Source organism: Cetorhinus maximus, chromosome 15 (genome assembly GCF_964194155.1).
Source record: "Cetorhinus maximus chromosome 15, sCetMax3.hap1.1, whole genome shotgun sequence".
NCBI classification, from domain to species: domain Eukaryota; kingdom Metazoa; phylum Chordata; class Chondrichthyes; order Lamniformes; family Cetorhinidae; genus Cetorhinus; species Cetorhinus maximus.
In genome coordinates this window covers 13,943,085-13,961,497 of record NC_135893.1, presented here as the reverse complement: position 1 = coordinate 13,961,497, position 18,413 = coordinate 13,943,085, and the positions used below count along the sequence as shown (strand labels likewise).

General features: G+C 44.4%; 1 protein-coding gene across 2 annotated transcripts in view; it reads left to right on the top strand.

The window, feature by feature from the left end:
• LOC144690414 (uncharacterized) overlaps positions 1–18,413 on the top strand; it is a 537,164-nt gene that overhangs the window by 279,149 nt on the left and 239,602 nt on the right. For both annotated transcript variants that reach the window (XM_078557903.1, XM_078557904.1), the window contains one exon: positions 11,346–11,468. In XM_078557903.1, the coding sequence (XP_078414029.1) occupies positions 11,346–11,468 (123 nt within the window). The remainder of the gene's footprint in view (positions 1–11,345; positions 11,469–18,413) is intronic.

The window sequence follows — 18,413 nt, the reverse complement described above, 5'->3', positions numbered from 1 at the left end:
TTCCACTGATTTTCTGCTGTAAGTCCGATGGGGGAACCCATTGGCAAAAGGCAGAACAGCTGGTTGCGCCGCCATGTCAGATTCCATATTTACACTGACAATATCCATTTCTACCTCACCATCACCTTTCTCAAACTTTCCATTGCTCCTTATTTGTTATGTTTGCTTGTCTGACATCCAGTATTAGATCGACAGAAATTTCCTCCAACTAAACACTGGGAAGATCCGGTGGTCCCTGGCACAAACTTCATTTCCTTGCTAACAATTCCATCCCTCTCCCTGGTCACTGTCTCAGGCTGAACCAGAGGATTCACACCCTCGGCATCCTATTTGATCCTGAGCTGAGCCCAACACCCCATCACCATGACTGCTTATTTCCTTCTTCATAACATTGCCCTCTACCCTGCCTTATCCCATCTGCCGCTGTAAATCTCATCCATGTACTTGTCACCTCCAGACTCAATTATTCCAAAGCTCCCCTGGCTACTCTCTCCCAGAAGGAAAAACCAGCTCAAAATTTTCAAATCCCAGTAAAAATCAGTAATACTGGCACGATTAGTATTGAGTTCCATTTTAAGGTATACAAGACCAGTTCGGACATGTTTTACTGGTACCAGGGCCAAGGAGAGAAATCATGGGCCCTGGTGCTTCACCTGTTTTCGGGCCCCTTGTTCCCCCCACTCCCCCTTTAATCCTCCACCCCAATCATGTATGATATTTTTTCCCCTTTTAAGATTCACCAATCAATTTACCAAACAATCACAGAAAGATTCTAGTAAAATGATAGTGCCCACTGTTGGCATCTGGTTACAAATATCATCCGATTATATATGCAGCATGGGTCATTCATGTTAAGAGCAGCAATGGTATAATACAGTGTTAGCTTATGTGTGCCCTATAGGTGATCCCACTGTGACTATTAAACAAACCAGAGAGTACAAATTTTACTTTACCAGCATCGTGCAATATTGTTAATTTGGTAGGAAAATATCCCATTAGTTATTTATAACACTGAGCAGATGATAACACATGATAACCATGACTGCCTCAACCCTCATTAACATGTTCTGCCTATTGCATCACATGGACACGGTGACAGTAAATTCATATTTGGGGGAAAAGTTCAATACTTGCAACCCAGATAAACCGCACAAGATCTTTTCCATTCTGTAGAAGTAGGAGACTTTGCGCTGCCTGGTTGTGTAATATTATTCAATATAATTATTCCATACAAGGGGTGTAATTGGATTCATTTTTATCAGTAATCTCACAGGGTAGAAAGATCAAATGACTCCTGAGCAACAAAGTGGAATGATTGAACAACATAGATCTTCACTGTCAGTCAGAAGCATTGGAGCCCGCTGTGTCTCTGCGTGACACAACTTTTAAGAGACCAGAGGACAAAGACTGAATGGTTCACAATTGTATCTGTGTTTTCCTGATCAGCAAGTCTGAAGACTCTGCTGATTGCTGCTTCTCACTACAATATATTTTCAGTATCTACTTTGTAACACAATTTTATCACAATATTTCAATACCTCAAAAAAACTTATAAAAAGCACCAAGATAGAGTGGGATAATAGGTAAGTAGACAAAAGGGAAAGATTGAAGTCAATGGAAAAGACTCTCGAGAATCATGTGCAGTTTAAAACAGGTTACAGATTCACTATGAGCCCATTACGCACTCCTGTCCTGGTAATTTCACCCCACAAAGCCTGTTCAAAGTAAACTTTCATTAGCAACAAAATAAACAGAACTCCAGCCATGATTCCATGGTTCGCAAGATAATTATAGATGGCAAAGGCCATCTAGCCCAGCTCGTCTCATCCATCCAGAATGACATTGAACATTTGTATTAGGAGCAGGAAAGTATCTCGAGCCTGCTCCGCCTTTTGATAACATCGCCTACATTATACCAGCGACTACAACTCAAAAGTACTTGATTGGCTGTAAATTGATTGGGGCATTTTGGAAGGTGCTATATAAATGTAGGATTTATCTTTTTTTCATTACACCTGCATGTAATAAGCAGAGTGACTGTAGCAATGGTGAAATTGGAGGCTCAATGATGATTCTCTAAGGACAATTAATCACAGAGCAATCAACTGATGTTAGAAAAGTGGCTACAAGGCATTCACTACATTTACAAAACAATGCAACTCTGTAGCTAATACAGCCTTACCATTTTGACTTCTCTGGCGCCAACCCACGATATACCATAAATGGCATCTGCTCCATTTATGCTAATGACACTATCCCGTGGATTTGTCAACCAGCAGCTCAGGAAAAGTGTAGATTGAATTGTTGTTCTGAATTTTTCAGAGAGGAATGATACATGGTACATAAGTTTAGTATGGCCTTAACTCAAGAACTGGATTGCTTCCCCTTCCCTCAGAAACTGTCATAAAAATTGTGTTGTACACTTTGAATTTACAGACTATCTTGGGTGAACCTAGGATGGAGAAGAGATTTGTAAAATCTTTCTTTAAGCAATCTCCTAGTGAAAAATAGGGATTCCATTCCCCAACTTTGCAAGAGTAATAAATTGGGTGAAAGTGAGTCAACACCCTGTTTTGCATCACTCTCGGTTTTTATTTTCTGACATTTATTTTGATGAGGCCAAAGATTCTCAAGCCCTTGGTACATCAACACAGCATGTCAGCAGAATTGGCCTACTTTAGGGCATAATGAAAATTTATACTGCTATTTATATGCTGGTTTAAATTCAGAAGAGAATTTTGAGAAGTGTATAGTATTTAATTTTGTGGTAGTAAACCTTAAAAGTGATCCTCCCAACCCCCCACTTCATCCTAATCCCCCCAACGACCATCCACCACACCCCCACACCACCCCCCACCTTACCGCCCTCACCTCATCCACCAACCCCAGCTCCCCATTTGTCACCCACCTCCTGCCCCTTCCACCTGCCCACCCCTAACCCTTCCTCCCAACCCACCAACCAACCCCCCCATCCCACCCACCACAGCCCCACCCACCATGCCTCCCCACACCCTAACCCTATCCCACAACCCCCACACCCCAAACCTCCCATCGCAGCACCCTGCCCCAATTCCAACCCCCTCCCCAACCCCCACCCTACAAACCATCCAACTAGCTCTAAAGTGATTACAGGGACATACCATTTTTCCAGCAGATATTCAACTGAGAGCACACCCCTGATGTAGCTGTGAATAGGAGCTGCTGCTGACCTTGAGGTAGATTTTTATATTTTTTGGCAGGCCTTTCAAAAATATTGGAACCCCAAAGGTCTTAAGCAGCAGCAGTTCCTATTTGCAGCTACAGTCAGTGAAACTGACCTGAAAGACTGGCTTAAAAAAAGTCAGAACTGTCAGGCTGACTGTTCCGATTCCTTTTAAAGGCTGGTCTTTCAGGTCTGCAGCTCAGTGTCTGGCTGCTATTTTTAAACACCGAGCCCGGGCCCTGGAGTTTGGCACCGTCTGTACCCTCCCTCTCCCAGGCCCTGACTGGTACCCTTCATTTTCAAGTTTTACTGGTTTTCCCCTTCACCTTCCATCTTTTGTAAACTTAAGCTCGTCCAAAGCTCAGTTACTCATATCGTACCTATGTCCTATTTCACCATCATCCCTGTGCTCGCTGACCTACTTTGGCCCCCGGTCCGGCAATGTCTTGATCTTAAATTTCAGACACGGGCTAGCTTTACCAAACAGGGGAGCTGAGTCAGAATGTGTAGGCATGATCAACCTAAATACACTGAGAAGGAACAAGAGAAACAAAATGTTGTCAAGAGAAAGTGGCTGAAAAATATAATAGTCAGGTATGTTTACATTACATGGTAGAATACTTTTGCACTGTTGTATGATAGAATAAAGCACTGGATTATTAAGCCTGTCACAATCACATACAATATTTTGAAAAACTATTAAACCTATCCGTTATCTGTACTGACCATTGGTCTCTCAAACAAAACCAAAAACTGCAATAAACTTTGAACGTGGGGCCCATGTTTGTCATGCACAATATCAGTTTGATAGACACAGGTACACCTTGGGGTTGCAAGGAGAAATCAAAAAGCATTGTTCCCCTATTAAATGCTGAAACTGTTTTAAAAGTTTTTTTTTTAATGGTTTACAAATTCAATAGCTCTGAGAATTGTTAATTTGTGTAAAATGCTGACTGTTGCAAAATTCCACGCACGCACGCCTACTTCACCTCCCAGAGAAACAGTTTAAGAGGAAGTAATGCAGAATTACCCTCACACATTGGCAGCAGCCAACACTTAAGGATTAAAAGGAAGAAATGAGTGAAAGCCAGCACTGCATTGTAGACAGCCCATTCGGGAGCATTAGGAAAACTGGCTATGAATCCATTGCGGAGCTGGGCTGGAAATCTCGGAGTCAGTGTGGGCCAGGCTGGGGATTAACAAACGTTGATTTAACTTGTGGCCTTTAAGGTCTTTCAAAGAGAAAGCTGGTGTGTAAGTGTTGTTTTTATATTGTCAGCATGGCAGCACCTGGGAAATGCATTCAGTTAGTGAAACCATTTTACAACACAGGCTACACTTTCCAAACAGACAAAATATGTTCTGACAATTGATGAAACCAGATGTCAGAGTTTGAAGAACATAAATTGTGAGATGTATTCCTCATAAATTCAGTAAATTGGATTATTCCATTATTGCTTTTGTAATTTGCATTAAGATGATGCCATTGCTGGAGCATAGAACCATTTCTATTTTAGAAAAGGGGAAGTGCTGGCATAGTGGCATTGTAATGGGACTAGTAATTCAAGAAACCCAGGGTAATGCTCTGGGGACCCAGGTTTGAATCTCACCATAGCAGACAGTGGAATTTTAATTCAATTAAAAAGAATTGGAATTAAAAGCCTAATGATGACCATGAAACTATTGTTGATTGTTGTAAAAACCCACCTGGTTCACTAATGTCCTTTAGGGAAGGATATCTGCTGTCCTTACCCCTGTCTGGCCTACCACTGCAATGTGGTTGACTCTTAACTGCCCTCTGAGCAAGGGCAATTAGGGATGGGCAATAAATGCTGGCCTAGCCAGCAGCACCCACTTCCCATGAACAAAATTTTAAAAACAGTGAAAGAATAGCACAAGCTTTAGAGTAAAGTTTCCTTTATACTGTCCCATTAACCATTCCCTAGCAGATACAGTACAGGCTAGATACAAAGTAAAACTCCACTTTTCACTGTTCCATTAACCACTCCCAGGGCAGGCACAGCACAGGTTAGATACAGAGTAAAGCTCCCTCCACACCAACCTATCAAACACTTCGAAGACAGGTACAGTCCAAATCAGGATAGTATATTAATAGTGAGTGACTTGAAACTAATGGAGTTCCTATAACATTGCTGCTTCTTGGTGGCAGAAGTTGCAGGGGAGGAGGGAAGAGGATTGGGTTGCTAGCCGTCAAATTGCTAGCTGAAGTTGGGCATTAGAAATTCACAAGAGCAGCTGAAGGGTGATGCTCTCTTTGCTCCCTATAACCCTCTGGGCTTCCACTCAGCACCCCTGTAAACCATCATGGCTGAGTTTGCCTACTCTTCATAAAGTGGGAGGGGTGGGTATCAAAAATGAACAAAAACTTATCCTCTTCTAATGTTCAGTCAATCTGTCTGGGTCTTAGCATATGTTTTGACAGGGTCTTGGGGACAAACAACAGAGAAAAGTAACTAAAAACCCACTCTTCAGACAAACTCACCATCGCCTGAATTTCACACTCCCCCATCGGTGGATTTTTAGGCAGGGCAGAGCGTGAAATAGGACGAATGGGCTCCCTGCTGGGTTCCCGCATTGTCCGATCTCTCAATGATTTTATGCTGGGGCGGACAAGGCCTCGGACAGGCCACCCATCCTTGCCCCAATTGAGGCCCTTAAGTGGCCAACTGTTGGCCACTTAAAGGCCGTTTCCTGCCCAGCCTCAATTTTTTGGCTGACAGGAGGATTTCCCGGGTGTGGGGGAGGCCTGAAAATGATTTGGCTTAGGCCTTGGGCAGGAAGGGGGTGGTGTGGGAGGCCTCCATCAGAAGCCGCCTTCTAACTTTAGGCGCCCCCCACCCCTTAAGGTCCAGTGGTTGCTGGGTCCCCTCGGCCTCTTTCCCCCACCACCCCCAACCTCTCCCCCGACACCCAATCATCCACTATCCCCCCCGCTCCGCCCAGGCCTTCCTTACCCTCCCCACCCTGAGACCCCAAAAACTTATCTTTCCATTCAGTCCCAGCACTTAGGCTCCAACATCTTCATGTTCTTCTGTCCACTGCAGCTTCTGTCACTGCAGGGACTAGAGAGCTACTGGCCAATCAGATTGACCGACAGGTCCCTAAGGCAGGACTTCCTCCTGAGTCAGGGGCAAAAGTCCTGCCTGTAGCCAGTTGATGTTCATTCGAGTGTAATCCAAAATATTCTGGCCCATGTTCCCTGATTTTGCAAGTGCCCTCCTGGCAAATGTAAAGCAAATCAGTTATCAAATAAATACCCTAGTTGCCATGTGCTTGGTTATTTTTGAGATGTTAGCACATCTTGTATCTCGAGGATCCTCGAAGGAAGACTGTCACTTTAATTCTTCCCCCTCTGGAGCACTTATTTTGGAATGAACACATTGGAACACTTTGAGCTAATTGCTGCTGAATTTGCAGTTTACAATCCGATACCTTAGCTTGCATCTGCCCAAGGCAAGTAAGTTGAAGCCTCTGGAGACAGCTGGCACATCACTTCAAGAATATTAAACAGGGATTCAGCTATGAAGAGTGAGAGCATAAAGGGTTCGTTGGATAAAGGGGAAGTGTAAACTTAACACTGGTGCTGGGTCACCCAGGGATGAAATCAGAAAGCAGTTTTTCACATGAAAACTAGTGCAATCTGTAAATTTTTCCCCAAAAAGATGTGAAATCTCAGGGTCAGTTAAAACTTTAATGACTGAGATCAATAGATTTTCGTTGGGTGAGGGTTTCAGAAGATATGGTTCAAAAGCAGGCAAATGGAGTTGAAGTACAGATTAAATTGAGTGACGGAGCAGACCTGAAGAGCTGAATGGCCTCTTTCCATTCCCTCACAAGGAGAAGTAGTTCTCTGAATCTAGCCGATTAAATCCTTTAAATATTTTAAGCTCGAATTGATCACTCTTCAATCTTCTATATGCAAGAGAATACCAGCCAAGTTTATGCATCATCATAATTTAACCATTTAATTCCAGTACTGTACCATTCTAACCCTAAAAATAAGTTTCTTATGCACTAACCATTAACTCCTTGCTAGAGTAGACTGGTGGTGTGGGGGTGGAGAGCATGAATGACAGATGATGGCTGGATCCAACTCAGCTATGGTGCCCACTCCCCTCCCCACCACAATTGCTAGATTTATGAGTGAAGATTGGGCAACTGGGCAAGTTGTCGGACAGTAATAAGTTCTTGGGAGCCTTAACTCTTTTAATGCCATCAAGACAGGAAAAAAGGAGACTGAAGGGGAGTGGGTCAAAAGTCAAGAGCCAATCTTACAATTTGGCACTCTCTATGAGGAACTTGGCACAAGAGGAGAGTTTATCCGGCACTGAGAATGCCTTGCCCAATCTGTGGCCCTCATGAGTTTTCCAGCTCAGAAAATTGGCACCTTACAATTTCGCATTTCTGCCACTGTCCTCGCAGGTGGGCATAGAAGATCCAAGAACACTATTTCGAAGTGTAGGGCTGTTCTCCCCTTAGCCAATATTGATCCCTTGAGCAACATCACTGAAAATAGATTATCTGGTGATTAACACATTGCTGTTTGTGGGATCTTGCTGTGTGCCAATTGGCTGTCACATTTCCTACTTTACAACAGTGACTACACTTCAAATGTACTTGAATGGTTGTAAAGCAATTGCGATGTCTTGAGCTCGTCCTAATCGCCATAGAAAAGTAGGTCTTTCGTTATTTGCTTCTTTCCTTTTTTCCCTCCTAAGACAAATGCTTTGGTTTGATTTAAATGAGCGGAAAAATTGGGAAAACATTTCACCACGACAAAGTGTAAACCACAACATGTCTGGAGCTTATGGTTCCTGTTCATAAACCCTCCTGTGGAGGTGATGGAAGTTGTTGCCTTTTATAATTGAGAATTTTTTTTTGTATGCAGCATGAAAGGATAGTGGAAGCAGAATTAATAATAATTTCCAAAAGAGAATTAGCTAAATACTTGAAGGAGGAGAATTTGTGGGGTTATGTGGAAAGAGCAGTGGAGTGGAACTAATCAGATAGCTCTTTTAAAATGCTGGCACAGGTACAGTGGACCGCAGAGCCTCCTGTTGTGCTGTATCATTTTATAATGTTTGAATTGTCACCCGTGACTGTTAGTGATGACTGAATTGAAAATGAATCTTTTAGGTAATTACAGGAAGTTAATTTTCTTATTGAACTGTTTAAAAGTTGCTGCTAAACCCTAGTAATAGCTCTAATGCTGGGTGGAATCGTCCTGCAGCCTCTGTGGACCCTGGAAGATGTCAGGGATCTGAGACCTACTGAGGGTGTAGGAGTCATGGACGCTCCCCTGGAACTGTGCACAGACCTGTAGGATGCATTTGTGGTGGTCACAGACCTTGTGGTTGACATACTGGACTGCTTATTGCCATGGAGATCTAAGTGCCAAGTGAGTGTAGTCGATGGCACCTTGCATCTGTGGAAAACCAGAGATCACCCAAATCCCAGCACTCTTGCTTCCTGGCTTGCCTGATCCTGGTCGAAATGCACAAAGTTCTGTGCCTTCGCGAAGATGACGTCCGTGACCTCCTGGATGCACTTGTGGGTGGAGGCTTACAAAATCCCGCACAGATCACCTGTGGAGCCTGGAAGGATCCACTGGCATAAAAATTGAGCACCGCGGTCACTTTCATGGCCAATGGCAGTGGATGCCCTTCAAGACCCTGGGTCTAGCAAGGTGCCTATGAGTGACGGCTTGCTGTGGACCTTCAGCTGAGTGTGCAGGAGGCCCTGCTGCACCTTCGTCTTGAGGGTAATGCTCCTCCCATTGATGAACCAGGCACCTCCATTGTATTTTTCTCCTTCTCTGCTCCCTGTAAGCCATGAGGTGTACCACTAGATCACCAGTATTCATGATCCTGATGTTCTCCTCCCACAAGATCACTGAGAGAGACACATGGGTTAGCATTTGTGTCCTAACGAACTCTCTTGGTTAAGTCTCTGGCTCCAGCTGCCTCTCAAGGCCCCTTCACGCATGCTGGAGAATGCTGCCCTTGGATTGCCATGTGTAGTGCGCTTCATGGCTGTCTGAAACACCATCCACTTCCACCCCACTCCACTTGACCAATTGGTGGCAGCTTCGGCCACTGGACTGCATGCTGTGCCCTCAGCTTAGGCACAGGCGTTCTCCTAACCTGCACTGTAAGGCTGCGCTGTTAGCTCTCCTAACCTGCACTGTAAGGCTGCGCTGTTAGCTCTCCTAACCTGCACTGTAAGGCTGCACTGTTAGCTCTCCTAACCTGCACTGTAAGGCTGCACTGTTAGCTCTCCTAACCTGCACTGTAAGGCTGCGCTGTTAGCTCTCCTAACCTGCACTGTAAGGCTGCGCTGTTAGCTCTCCTAACCTGCACTGTAAGGCTGCGCTGTTAGCTCTCCTAACCTGCACTGTAAGGCTGCGCTGTTAGCTCTCCTAACCTGCACTGTAAGGCTGCGCTGTTAGCTCTCCTAACCTGCACTATAAGGCTGCGCTGTTAGCTCTCCTAACCTGCACTATAAGGCTGCGCTGTTAGCTCTGCTAACCTGCACTGTAAGGCTGCGCTGTTAGCTCTCCTAACCTGCACTATAAGGCTGCGCTGATAGCTTGAATCACGAGGGTTACTGGCCCAAACCTGAATTAAGACATTGCAAGGGGCCTCCACCAGTGACTGTGCCATGGCCACCTTTTGCAAGGAGATTGTACAACTTGCTCAGTCATCCAATTGCTCTGCAGCCCCCTAAAATGCATATTAACTTGCTGTCCACACCTGAGGGGTGAAATGTTTTGGAGCATTTGGTGGCACATTCATGCTTTTGTGTTGTTTGAGTGAGCAGAATTGCTTCAGAGGCCCGACTCCAAGCATGTCAATGGGAGCTACTGCTGAATGGTCTCAGCTGCAGAAGAATACTCACTTTTGACAAGCTTTCCCAAGTGCGCGGCCATTTCCTTCACCCTCCCCGCCAACAACCCACCTCCACTCCCGGCATGTGCTGGTGTAAATCCGTCAGTCTGTGCTGCTCTGTCCCCCCACAACCCCCGGCCCCACCAGCACTGGAGCCCTGCTCCGGCACCGCACTAAAAGCCAGATGGGAGAAAGCGACTTGCTTGTGCCCCCTGCATCGAATGCACGCCGCCTCTTCCTTGATGTCCTATGGGCAATCCTCATGCGTAAGGTTGTGTGCACTCGCCTTTGATTTCCCCTCAAAGCTCAGCTCGCCAGTCGTAAACCACACCGTTCTGAAGTCACACCGACGTGGGAGGTAAATTTGACGTGGGGGGATGATTACGGCGTGTGGGCACAATAATGAGATGCAAATGCATTAAAATTAAATTCCTGACGTTGGATGGCGGGAAACGCAGCCTGCCATTGACGGGAAGGGCAGACGATTGCAAACTGGTTTCACAACAGCATAAAACTGATTTTTGGCCTTCTCGCCATATTGTCTGCCAGCACAGTCAAACACCCCCCTGCCAATGGGAGCAGAAAATTCCAGTTTAACCTGAGGGTCACCACACCTCAGGTGAGGGGCAAAGTTGAGAAAGTGGGGCCTTCACAGATGACCTCAGCTGGTATGGGAATTGAACCCTCACTGTTGATGTTACTTTGCATCACAAACCAGCTGTCCAGCCAACCCCCAAGTTTTGGTACTGGGAAAGGTCTGACACATGTACTGGCCAGCACTTACACAAGCCTAGGACTGATACAGGTCTATCATTTGTACAGGTTTGGCACTGGGTGTAAGTTTGTCACTGGTACAGCTCAGGCACTGGTACTGGACAGCCACTGGTACTTGTCCGGTATTCATACAGATCTAGGACTGGACTGGAACTGATTTAGCACTGGTACACATTTGTCATTGGTACAGGTTTGTCACTGTTATTGGTCCAGCACTGATACAAGTTTTCTATTGGTACAGATCTGGTATTGTTGCAGGTTTGCTACTGGTATAGGTGCAGATCTGTGACTAGTACAGATGTAAGACTGGGACTGACTTAGCACTGTACACGTCTGGCAATGGTACATGCTCCTAGCAATGTGGCTCTGTCCAGTTTTAAAGGCATTCTATATTGCACACAATGACTAGCCCTTGTTCTAATAACTTATGATTAATTTTCTCCTCCTTCTAATCTCTGCAGATGTGGATGAATGCCAAGTCCATAATGGAGGTTGTCAGCACAAGTGCATAAATACCCAGGAATCGCATTACTGCGAGTGTAAATCAGGCTTCCGACTTCACACTGATGGGCGTACCTGTATTGGTAAGTATTGCAGATCTGCAGATTCTCGCAATCTGTCAGGGTTAGTGCTGCCCACTCCTGTCCACAAGCAGACCTTTCAGTGCCAGCATCCCTACACACCTCAGGAATCCCTCCATTCCTTTGCACTCCATTATCAAGATCACCTTTGAAATATTACCATCTCCGTCCCACCCTTCCTCTACTGACGTCACGATGTTACTCTGTTCCTCATGCTGTCCTAACAGGTTTCCCCTACTTCCATTCTCCATACTCTATAAATTTCCCCCTATCTGCATTCTTACCCACTCACCACCCCCATTGTCTTGGTTCTCACTGGTCTGCTGACTGTCCTTATCAATCTCTAAATGCCTGTCCTTACCATGGAATGCTTACAACATCTATTTCCACAGTACCCCTTCAGTCCACTGTTGACCTTCACTCAGGTGCTGATCTCCTCTTGTCTCCTGTTCTCAGTCCTCCACCATTAGTGTCTGCTCTGCCAGCCACATTGATGCTGCCCTGGGCAGGTCCCTCTGTCTCACGTCCTCCATTTCTGTTTTTGAAAGCTTTCTGAAAGACCTTTTAAAGTTATTTTGGCCCCACCCTCTGTTTCTGTCTCTCCTTTTCTCCCTTCCATCCTGCTTAATGTCTGTTTTCTTTTTCTCACAAGGTAAGTTATTCTGACATGAGGAACCCTATAATAACTGGTTGTAAAGATTGTCCAGTTCCCTCATCCTACAGCCTAACTCTGTTCCCGTATTGTAGGTCTCATAATTTCCAAAACGTAGGTGCCTCGCTGTTTCGTCCTTCTGTAGACCAGTGTTCTTGTGGTGTAGGCCTCTCATGATCCAGTGCTGTAGGCCTCCCACTGGCCTTCCTGTTGTATGCTTTAGTACACTTTTCAAGGCCCCCTTACTTTCAGTGACCTGTACCATTTTTAATGAATATTTACAGGGTTTGATCTACACCCGCATCAGGTAGTGGGAGTCATAAGTAGGTAGGTAAGGTGTAGCCCTGATTTCTCCAACTCACAATCCCTATGAGTGTGGCTCCCATTTGGGAAAATGGGATTGTGGAATTTGCTCATAAAGGAGTAAAAGGATCTGCTGATAGGGTGAAATGAAATAAAGTCAGTGGCTGCTCTTATGGAACATAAACCTGTTGGGCTGAATGGCCTGTTTCTGTGCTGTAAAATTTTATGTATTTCTTTTTGTCTGCTCACATTTGTAATGACTGGCCATGTTTAAATTATTTTGTTATTTTTAGTTCAGTAGTTAAAATTGTGACATTGATTCCGAACATGTAGTTTGAATTATTACAGAGTAAACACAATCCTTACATACCCTTTGCAAGAGTGATTGAGCGAGGGTGATGGTTGTTAAGTTACCCCCATGTATCACTGCTCACTATGAGAGGAGCTGTGCTGAATACAATTGTACCCACTAGAAAGAAAGATTTTCCCAAACCTGATCACATTCTCCTGTCACTTAGAGAGCCAACTCCTGGTGGGTTGGCAGACATAATATTGACCTCTTGCCTCTGGTATTGAGTGCAATTATGTAAGTGATAGAAATGGCTGTGATTGAGGAGGAATGTTTGGAAGATACAATGGAGACTGAATAAAAACACAAGGTTTTAATATAGCAACAATATAACTGGAATGAGCCCAGCGAGCTTTGAATGTGGGCCAAAGCTAACTTTGGATTCTAATCATGCTTCTGCCCAGTTTCAGACGATGCTGTCATTAGTGATGACTGAATTACACTCGGCTTAGATTTTTATGATTACTTGCTTTCCAAAATGCTGAGCTAAAATCTAATTGCAAATGCACAGGTACAGTGTGGGTCAGCTCCACCTAAAATTCTACCAAGATCCAAAACCAGTCACAAGGTTGAGCCAAACTCTATTGTTGAGTTGATCTCAGCTCTATTGTCCATTTGTAATCCTGGCTCCTAAGTTTTTTGAAAAATTAGAAATTGGAACCAAACCCATTGGGATGGCTTGTCTCAGTCACATATTTGTCAAGTCTCCTTGGCCTAACTTTGAGTTTGATATTGTCCTCACTCATATTTGAAACCACAAATTTAAACAAAAAAGCTTGTATCTTAATTGGAAATAAAGACTTGTAGAACATGAAGTTCCTTTGCATTGCCCTGGGATTACTGAAAAACATTTTGACTAAGGTGTCAGCTGTGACTTAGCAGGGAGAACTCTCATCCTCGGGGTTAGGTTTTGGGTTCAAGCCCCATTCTAGAGAGCACAAAGTCTAGACAGGCACTCAGTGCTGCATTTTCAGATGTACCATCTTTTACATGAGACATTTATATGAGGTCTATCCTCTCAGGTGGACATAAAAGATCCCATGACATATTTTCAAAGAAGAGCAGGGGAATTCTCACCAGTGTCCTGGTCAATACTTATCCCAACATCACCCTGACAGATTATCTGGTCGTTGTCACATTGTAGTCTGTAGGACTTTACATTACAATTGGGGCTACATCTCACATAGTTCTCCATTGGTTACATAATGTTCTGAGACATCCTGAGATCAAGAAGGAGCTATAGAAATTCTTTCTTTTAAATTGATTGATCTCAATGAAAGTAATTGAAAGTGATATAAAAGAGGCAGCTGACTCTCTGTCACACGTTTAATACAATCACACCAACGTAACATCTACTTTATTGAATGAAGAATTTAAGACATTTTAACATAGAGTAGACTTATGGCTTCACCCGTGGGTGAATCTGGTGCAGCAGATTGCAACATCTAATAGAACCCACCTGACACACTGAAACCAAAAAAAAATAGGTAACTTCTGTACAGAGTCGACATTCCATTCCCTCAACCCAGGTACTGAGGATCAAAATCTACTGCATGATATGATGCCAGTGATGATAGGTTTAGAAATATTACACCCTAATAGGGGAGTGCACTATTTTTCTGACTGATTAAGGCTGGAAAGTGCAATCACTGCTAAGTAAACACTGGTTGATATCATTCAGATCTCATGTAAGAGACTGTGGACAGTCTGGCCCCTTTGATGTTTCTGGAGTGTTTCTTTACTTCCTTTGAAACATGATGCGGAATGTTCGGTGACACTTGTCCGATGTACCATATTTATAATATGAAAGGTTTAAATAAATGATTCTGATCTGTATTTCGTGGATTTGACAAGTTTTAACTGAGACCAATAGCACTGCTTTCCATGCTTTATTTCCTACAGGGGGTAATATTAATCTGTCTCCCCACCCCCCGGGAAACTGACAGAATCAGGTTGGCTGCCCCTTTTACACCCCACCTGATTTTCATTGAAGTCAGCAGTAAGTAAAATCAGGCAGGGTATAATATAGCTGCCTGTCTTAATCCTGGCTGTTTCCTGCTGGGCATCTTAGATTAAAATTAGCCCCAGTGTGGCAGAGTGCCATTGGAACTTTTACATCCATCTGAGAGGGCAAGTGAGGCCTTGGTTTGGCACCTCACCCAGAAGATGGCACCTCTGACTGTTGGGCCTCTAGAAGACTGATAGGATGGAGAGGGACCTGGATGGGGGATGGGTGGCGGGATGGAGAGAGATCTTGGGTGGTGGAGGGGTAGGGGTGAAGTGGGGTGATAGAATGAAGGGTGACTTGGAGGTGGCAGAATGGAGAGAGATTGGGGACTGGCGGAATGGAGAGAGACTTTGGGGGGAGTGTGGCAGCATGGACGGAGACCTTCGGTGGGGGTGGTGATGGAATGGAGAGAGAGCTGAGATGTGACGGAGTATAGAGAGAGCTGGGGGGTGGCAGAATGGTAGTTCTTTGGACTATCTCCGATAGATCTTTTTTGAAGCTTTATGAAATGTTCTGAGATGCCTCTTGGGTGCATGGATTTAGTCTCCTTTACCTGCAGAATTGCCACCCATGAATTTGGCAGTTTATAAAAATAAAATGCCAGCACACCAAGGTGGGAGTGTTCATTTCTATGCTCACTAACCATCAACACAAAAAGCTCTGAGACCAAAAATTCTTATTTTCCCCTTCCCGTAACCCCTGGAACAATGGTTACCTTTTAAAAATGTGTTAACATTCATTGCTACTAACACACTTACAGGCTACAGGGAGAGGTGACTGACAATGCTCCCTGTGTGTATAGATCCCAGTGCGAAGCTGGTCTGTGTGCTGATCCGGGTATGAAGCTTGTGTGTGTGTATTGATCCAGGTATGAAGCTTGTGTGTGTGTATTGATCCGGGTGTGAAGCTTGTGTGTGTGTATTGATCCAGGTATGAAGTTTGTGTGTGTGTATTGATCCAGGTATGAAGCTTGTGTGTGTGTATTGATCCAGGTATGAAGCTTGTGTGCGTGTATTGATCCAGGTATGAAGCTTGTGTGTGTGTATTGATCCGGGTATGAAGCTTGTGTGTGCGTATTGATCCAGGTATGAAGCTTGTGTGTGTGTATTGATTCAGGTATGAAGTTTGTGTGTGTGTATTGATCCAGGTATGAAGCTTGTGTGTGTGTATTGATCCAGGTATGAAGCTTGTGTGTGTGTGTTGATCCAGGTATGAAGCTTGTGTGTGTGTATTGATCCAGGTATGAAGCTTGTGAGTGTGTGTTGATCTGGGTAAGAAGCTTGTGTGTGTGTGTATTGATCCAGGTATGAAGCTTGTGTGTGTGTATTGATCCAGGTATGAAGCTTGTGTGTGTGTGTATTGATCCGGGTATGAAGCTTGTGTGTGTGCATTGATCCAGGTATGAAGCTTGTGTGTGTGTATTGATCCAGGTATGAAGCTTGTGTGTGTGTATTGATCCAGGTATGAAGCTTGTGAGTGTGTGTTGATCTGGGTAAGAAGCTTGTGTGTGTGTGTATTGATCCAGGTATGAAGCTTGTGTGTGTGTATTGATCCAGGTATGAAGCTTATGTGTGTGTGTATTGATCCGGGTATGAAGCTTGTGTGTGAGCATTGATCCAGGTATGAAGCTTGTGTGTGTGTATTGATCCAGGTATGAAGCTTGTGTGTGTGTATTGATCCAGGTATGAAGCTTGTGTGTGTGTATTGATCCAGGTATGAAGCTTGTGAGTGTGTGTTGATCTGGGTAAGAAGCTTGTGTGTGTGTATTGATCCGGGTGTGAAGCTTGTGAGTGTGTATTGATCCAGGTATGAAGCTTGTGTGTGTGTATTGATCCGGGTGCGAAGCTTGTGTGTGTATTGATCCAGGTATGAAGCTTGTGTGTGTGTATTGATCCAGGTATGAAGCTTGTGTGTGTGTATTGATCCAGGTATGAAGCTTGTGTGTGTGTATTGATCCGGGTAAGAAGCTTGTGTGTGTGTATTGATCCGGGTATGAAGCTTGTGTGTGTGTATTGATCCGGGTATGAAGCTTGTGTGTGTGTATTGATCCAGGTATGAAGCTTGTGTGTGTGTATTGATCCAGGTATGAAGCTTGTGTGTGTGTATTGATCCGGGTATGAAGCTTGTGTGTGTGTATTGATTCAGGTATGAAGTTTGTGTGTGTGTATTGATCCAGGTATGAAGCTTGTGTGTGTGTATTGATTCAGGTATGAAGCTTGTGTGTGTGTATTCATCCAGGTATGAAGCTTGTGTGTGTGTATTGATCCGGGTGTGAAGCTTGTGAGTGTGTATTGATCCGGGTGTGAAGCTTGTGAGTGAGTATTGATCCGGGTGTGAAGCTTGTGAGTGTGTATTGATCCGGGTGTGAAGCTTGTGAGTGAGTATTGATCCGGGTGTGAAGCTTGTGAGTGTGTATTGATCCAGGTATGAAGCTTGTGTGTGTGTATTGATCCGGGTGTGAAGCTTGTGTGTGTGTATTGATCCGGGTGTGAAGCTTGTGAGTGTGTATTGATCCAGGTATGAAGCTTGTGTGTGTGTATTGATCCGGGTGCGAAGCTTGTGTGTGTATTGATCCAGGTATGAAGCTTGTGTGTGTGTATTGATCCAGGTATGAAGCTTGTGTGTGTGTATTGATCCAGGTATGAAGCTTGTGTGTGTGTATTGATCCGGGTAAGAAGCTTGTGTGTGTGTATTGATCCGGGTATGAAGCTTGTGTGTGTGTATTGATCCGGGTATGAAGCTTGTGTGTGTGTATTGATCCAGGTATGAAGCTTGTGTGTGTGTATTGATCCAGGTATGAAGCTTGTGTGTGTGTATTGATCCGGGTATGAAGCTTGTGTGTGTGTATTGATTCAGGTATGAAGTTTGTGTGTGTGTATTGATCCAGGTATGAAGCTTGTGTGTGTGTATTGATTCAGGTATGAAGCTTGTGTGTGTGTATTGATCCAGGTATGAAGCTTGTGTGTGTGTATTGATCCGGGTGTGAAGCTTGTGAGTGTGTATTGATCCGGGTGTGAAGCTTGTGAGTGAGTATTGATCCGGGTGTGAAGCTTGTGAGTGTGTATTGATCCGGGTGTGAAGCTTGTGAGTGAGTATTGATCCGGGTGTGAAGCTTGTGAGTGTGTATTGATCCAGGTATGAAGCTTGTGTGTGTGTATTGATCCGGGTGTGAAGCTTGTGTGTGTGTATTGATCCAGGTATGAAGCTTGTGTGTGTGTATTGATCCTGGTACGAAGCTTGTGTGTGTGTATTGATCCGCGTATGAAGCTTGTGTGTGTGTATTGATCCAGGTATGAAGCTTGTGTGTGTGTATTGATCCGGGTATGTAGCTTGTGAGTGCGTATTGATCCAGGTATGAAGCTTGTGTGTGTGTGTATTGATCCAGGTATGAAGCTTGTGTGTGTGTATTGATCCAGGTATGAAGCTTATGTGTGTGTGTATTGATCCGGGTATGAAGCTTGTGTGTGTGTATTGATCCAGGTATGAAGCTTGTGTGTGTGTATTGATCCGGGTATGAAGCTTGTGTGTGTGTATTGATCCAGGTATGAAGCTTGTGTGTGTGTATTGATCCGGTATGAAGCTTGTGAGTGTGTATTGATCTGGGTAAGAAGCTTGTGTGTGTGTATTGATCCAGGT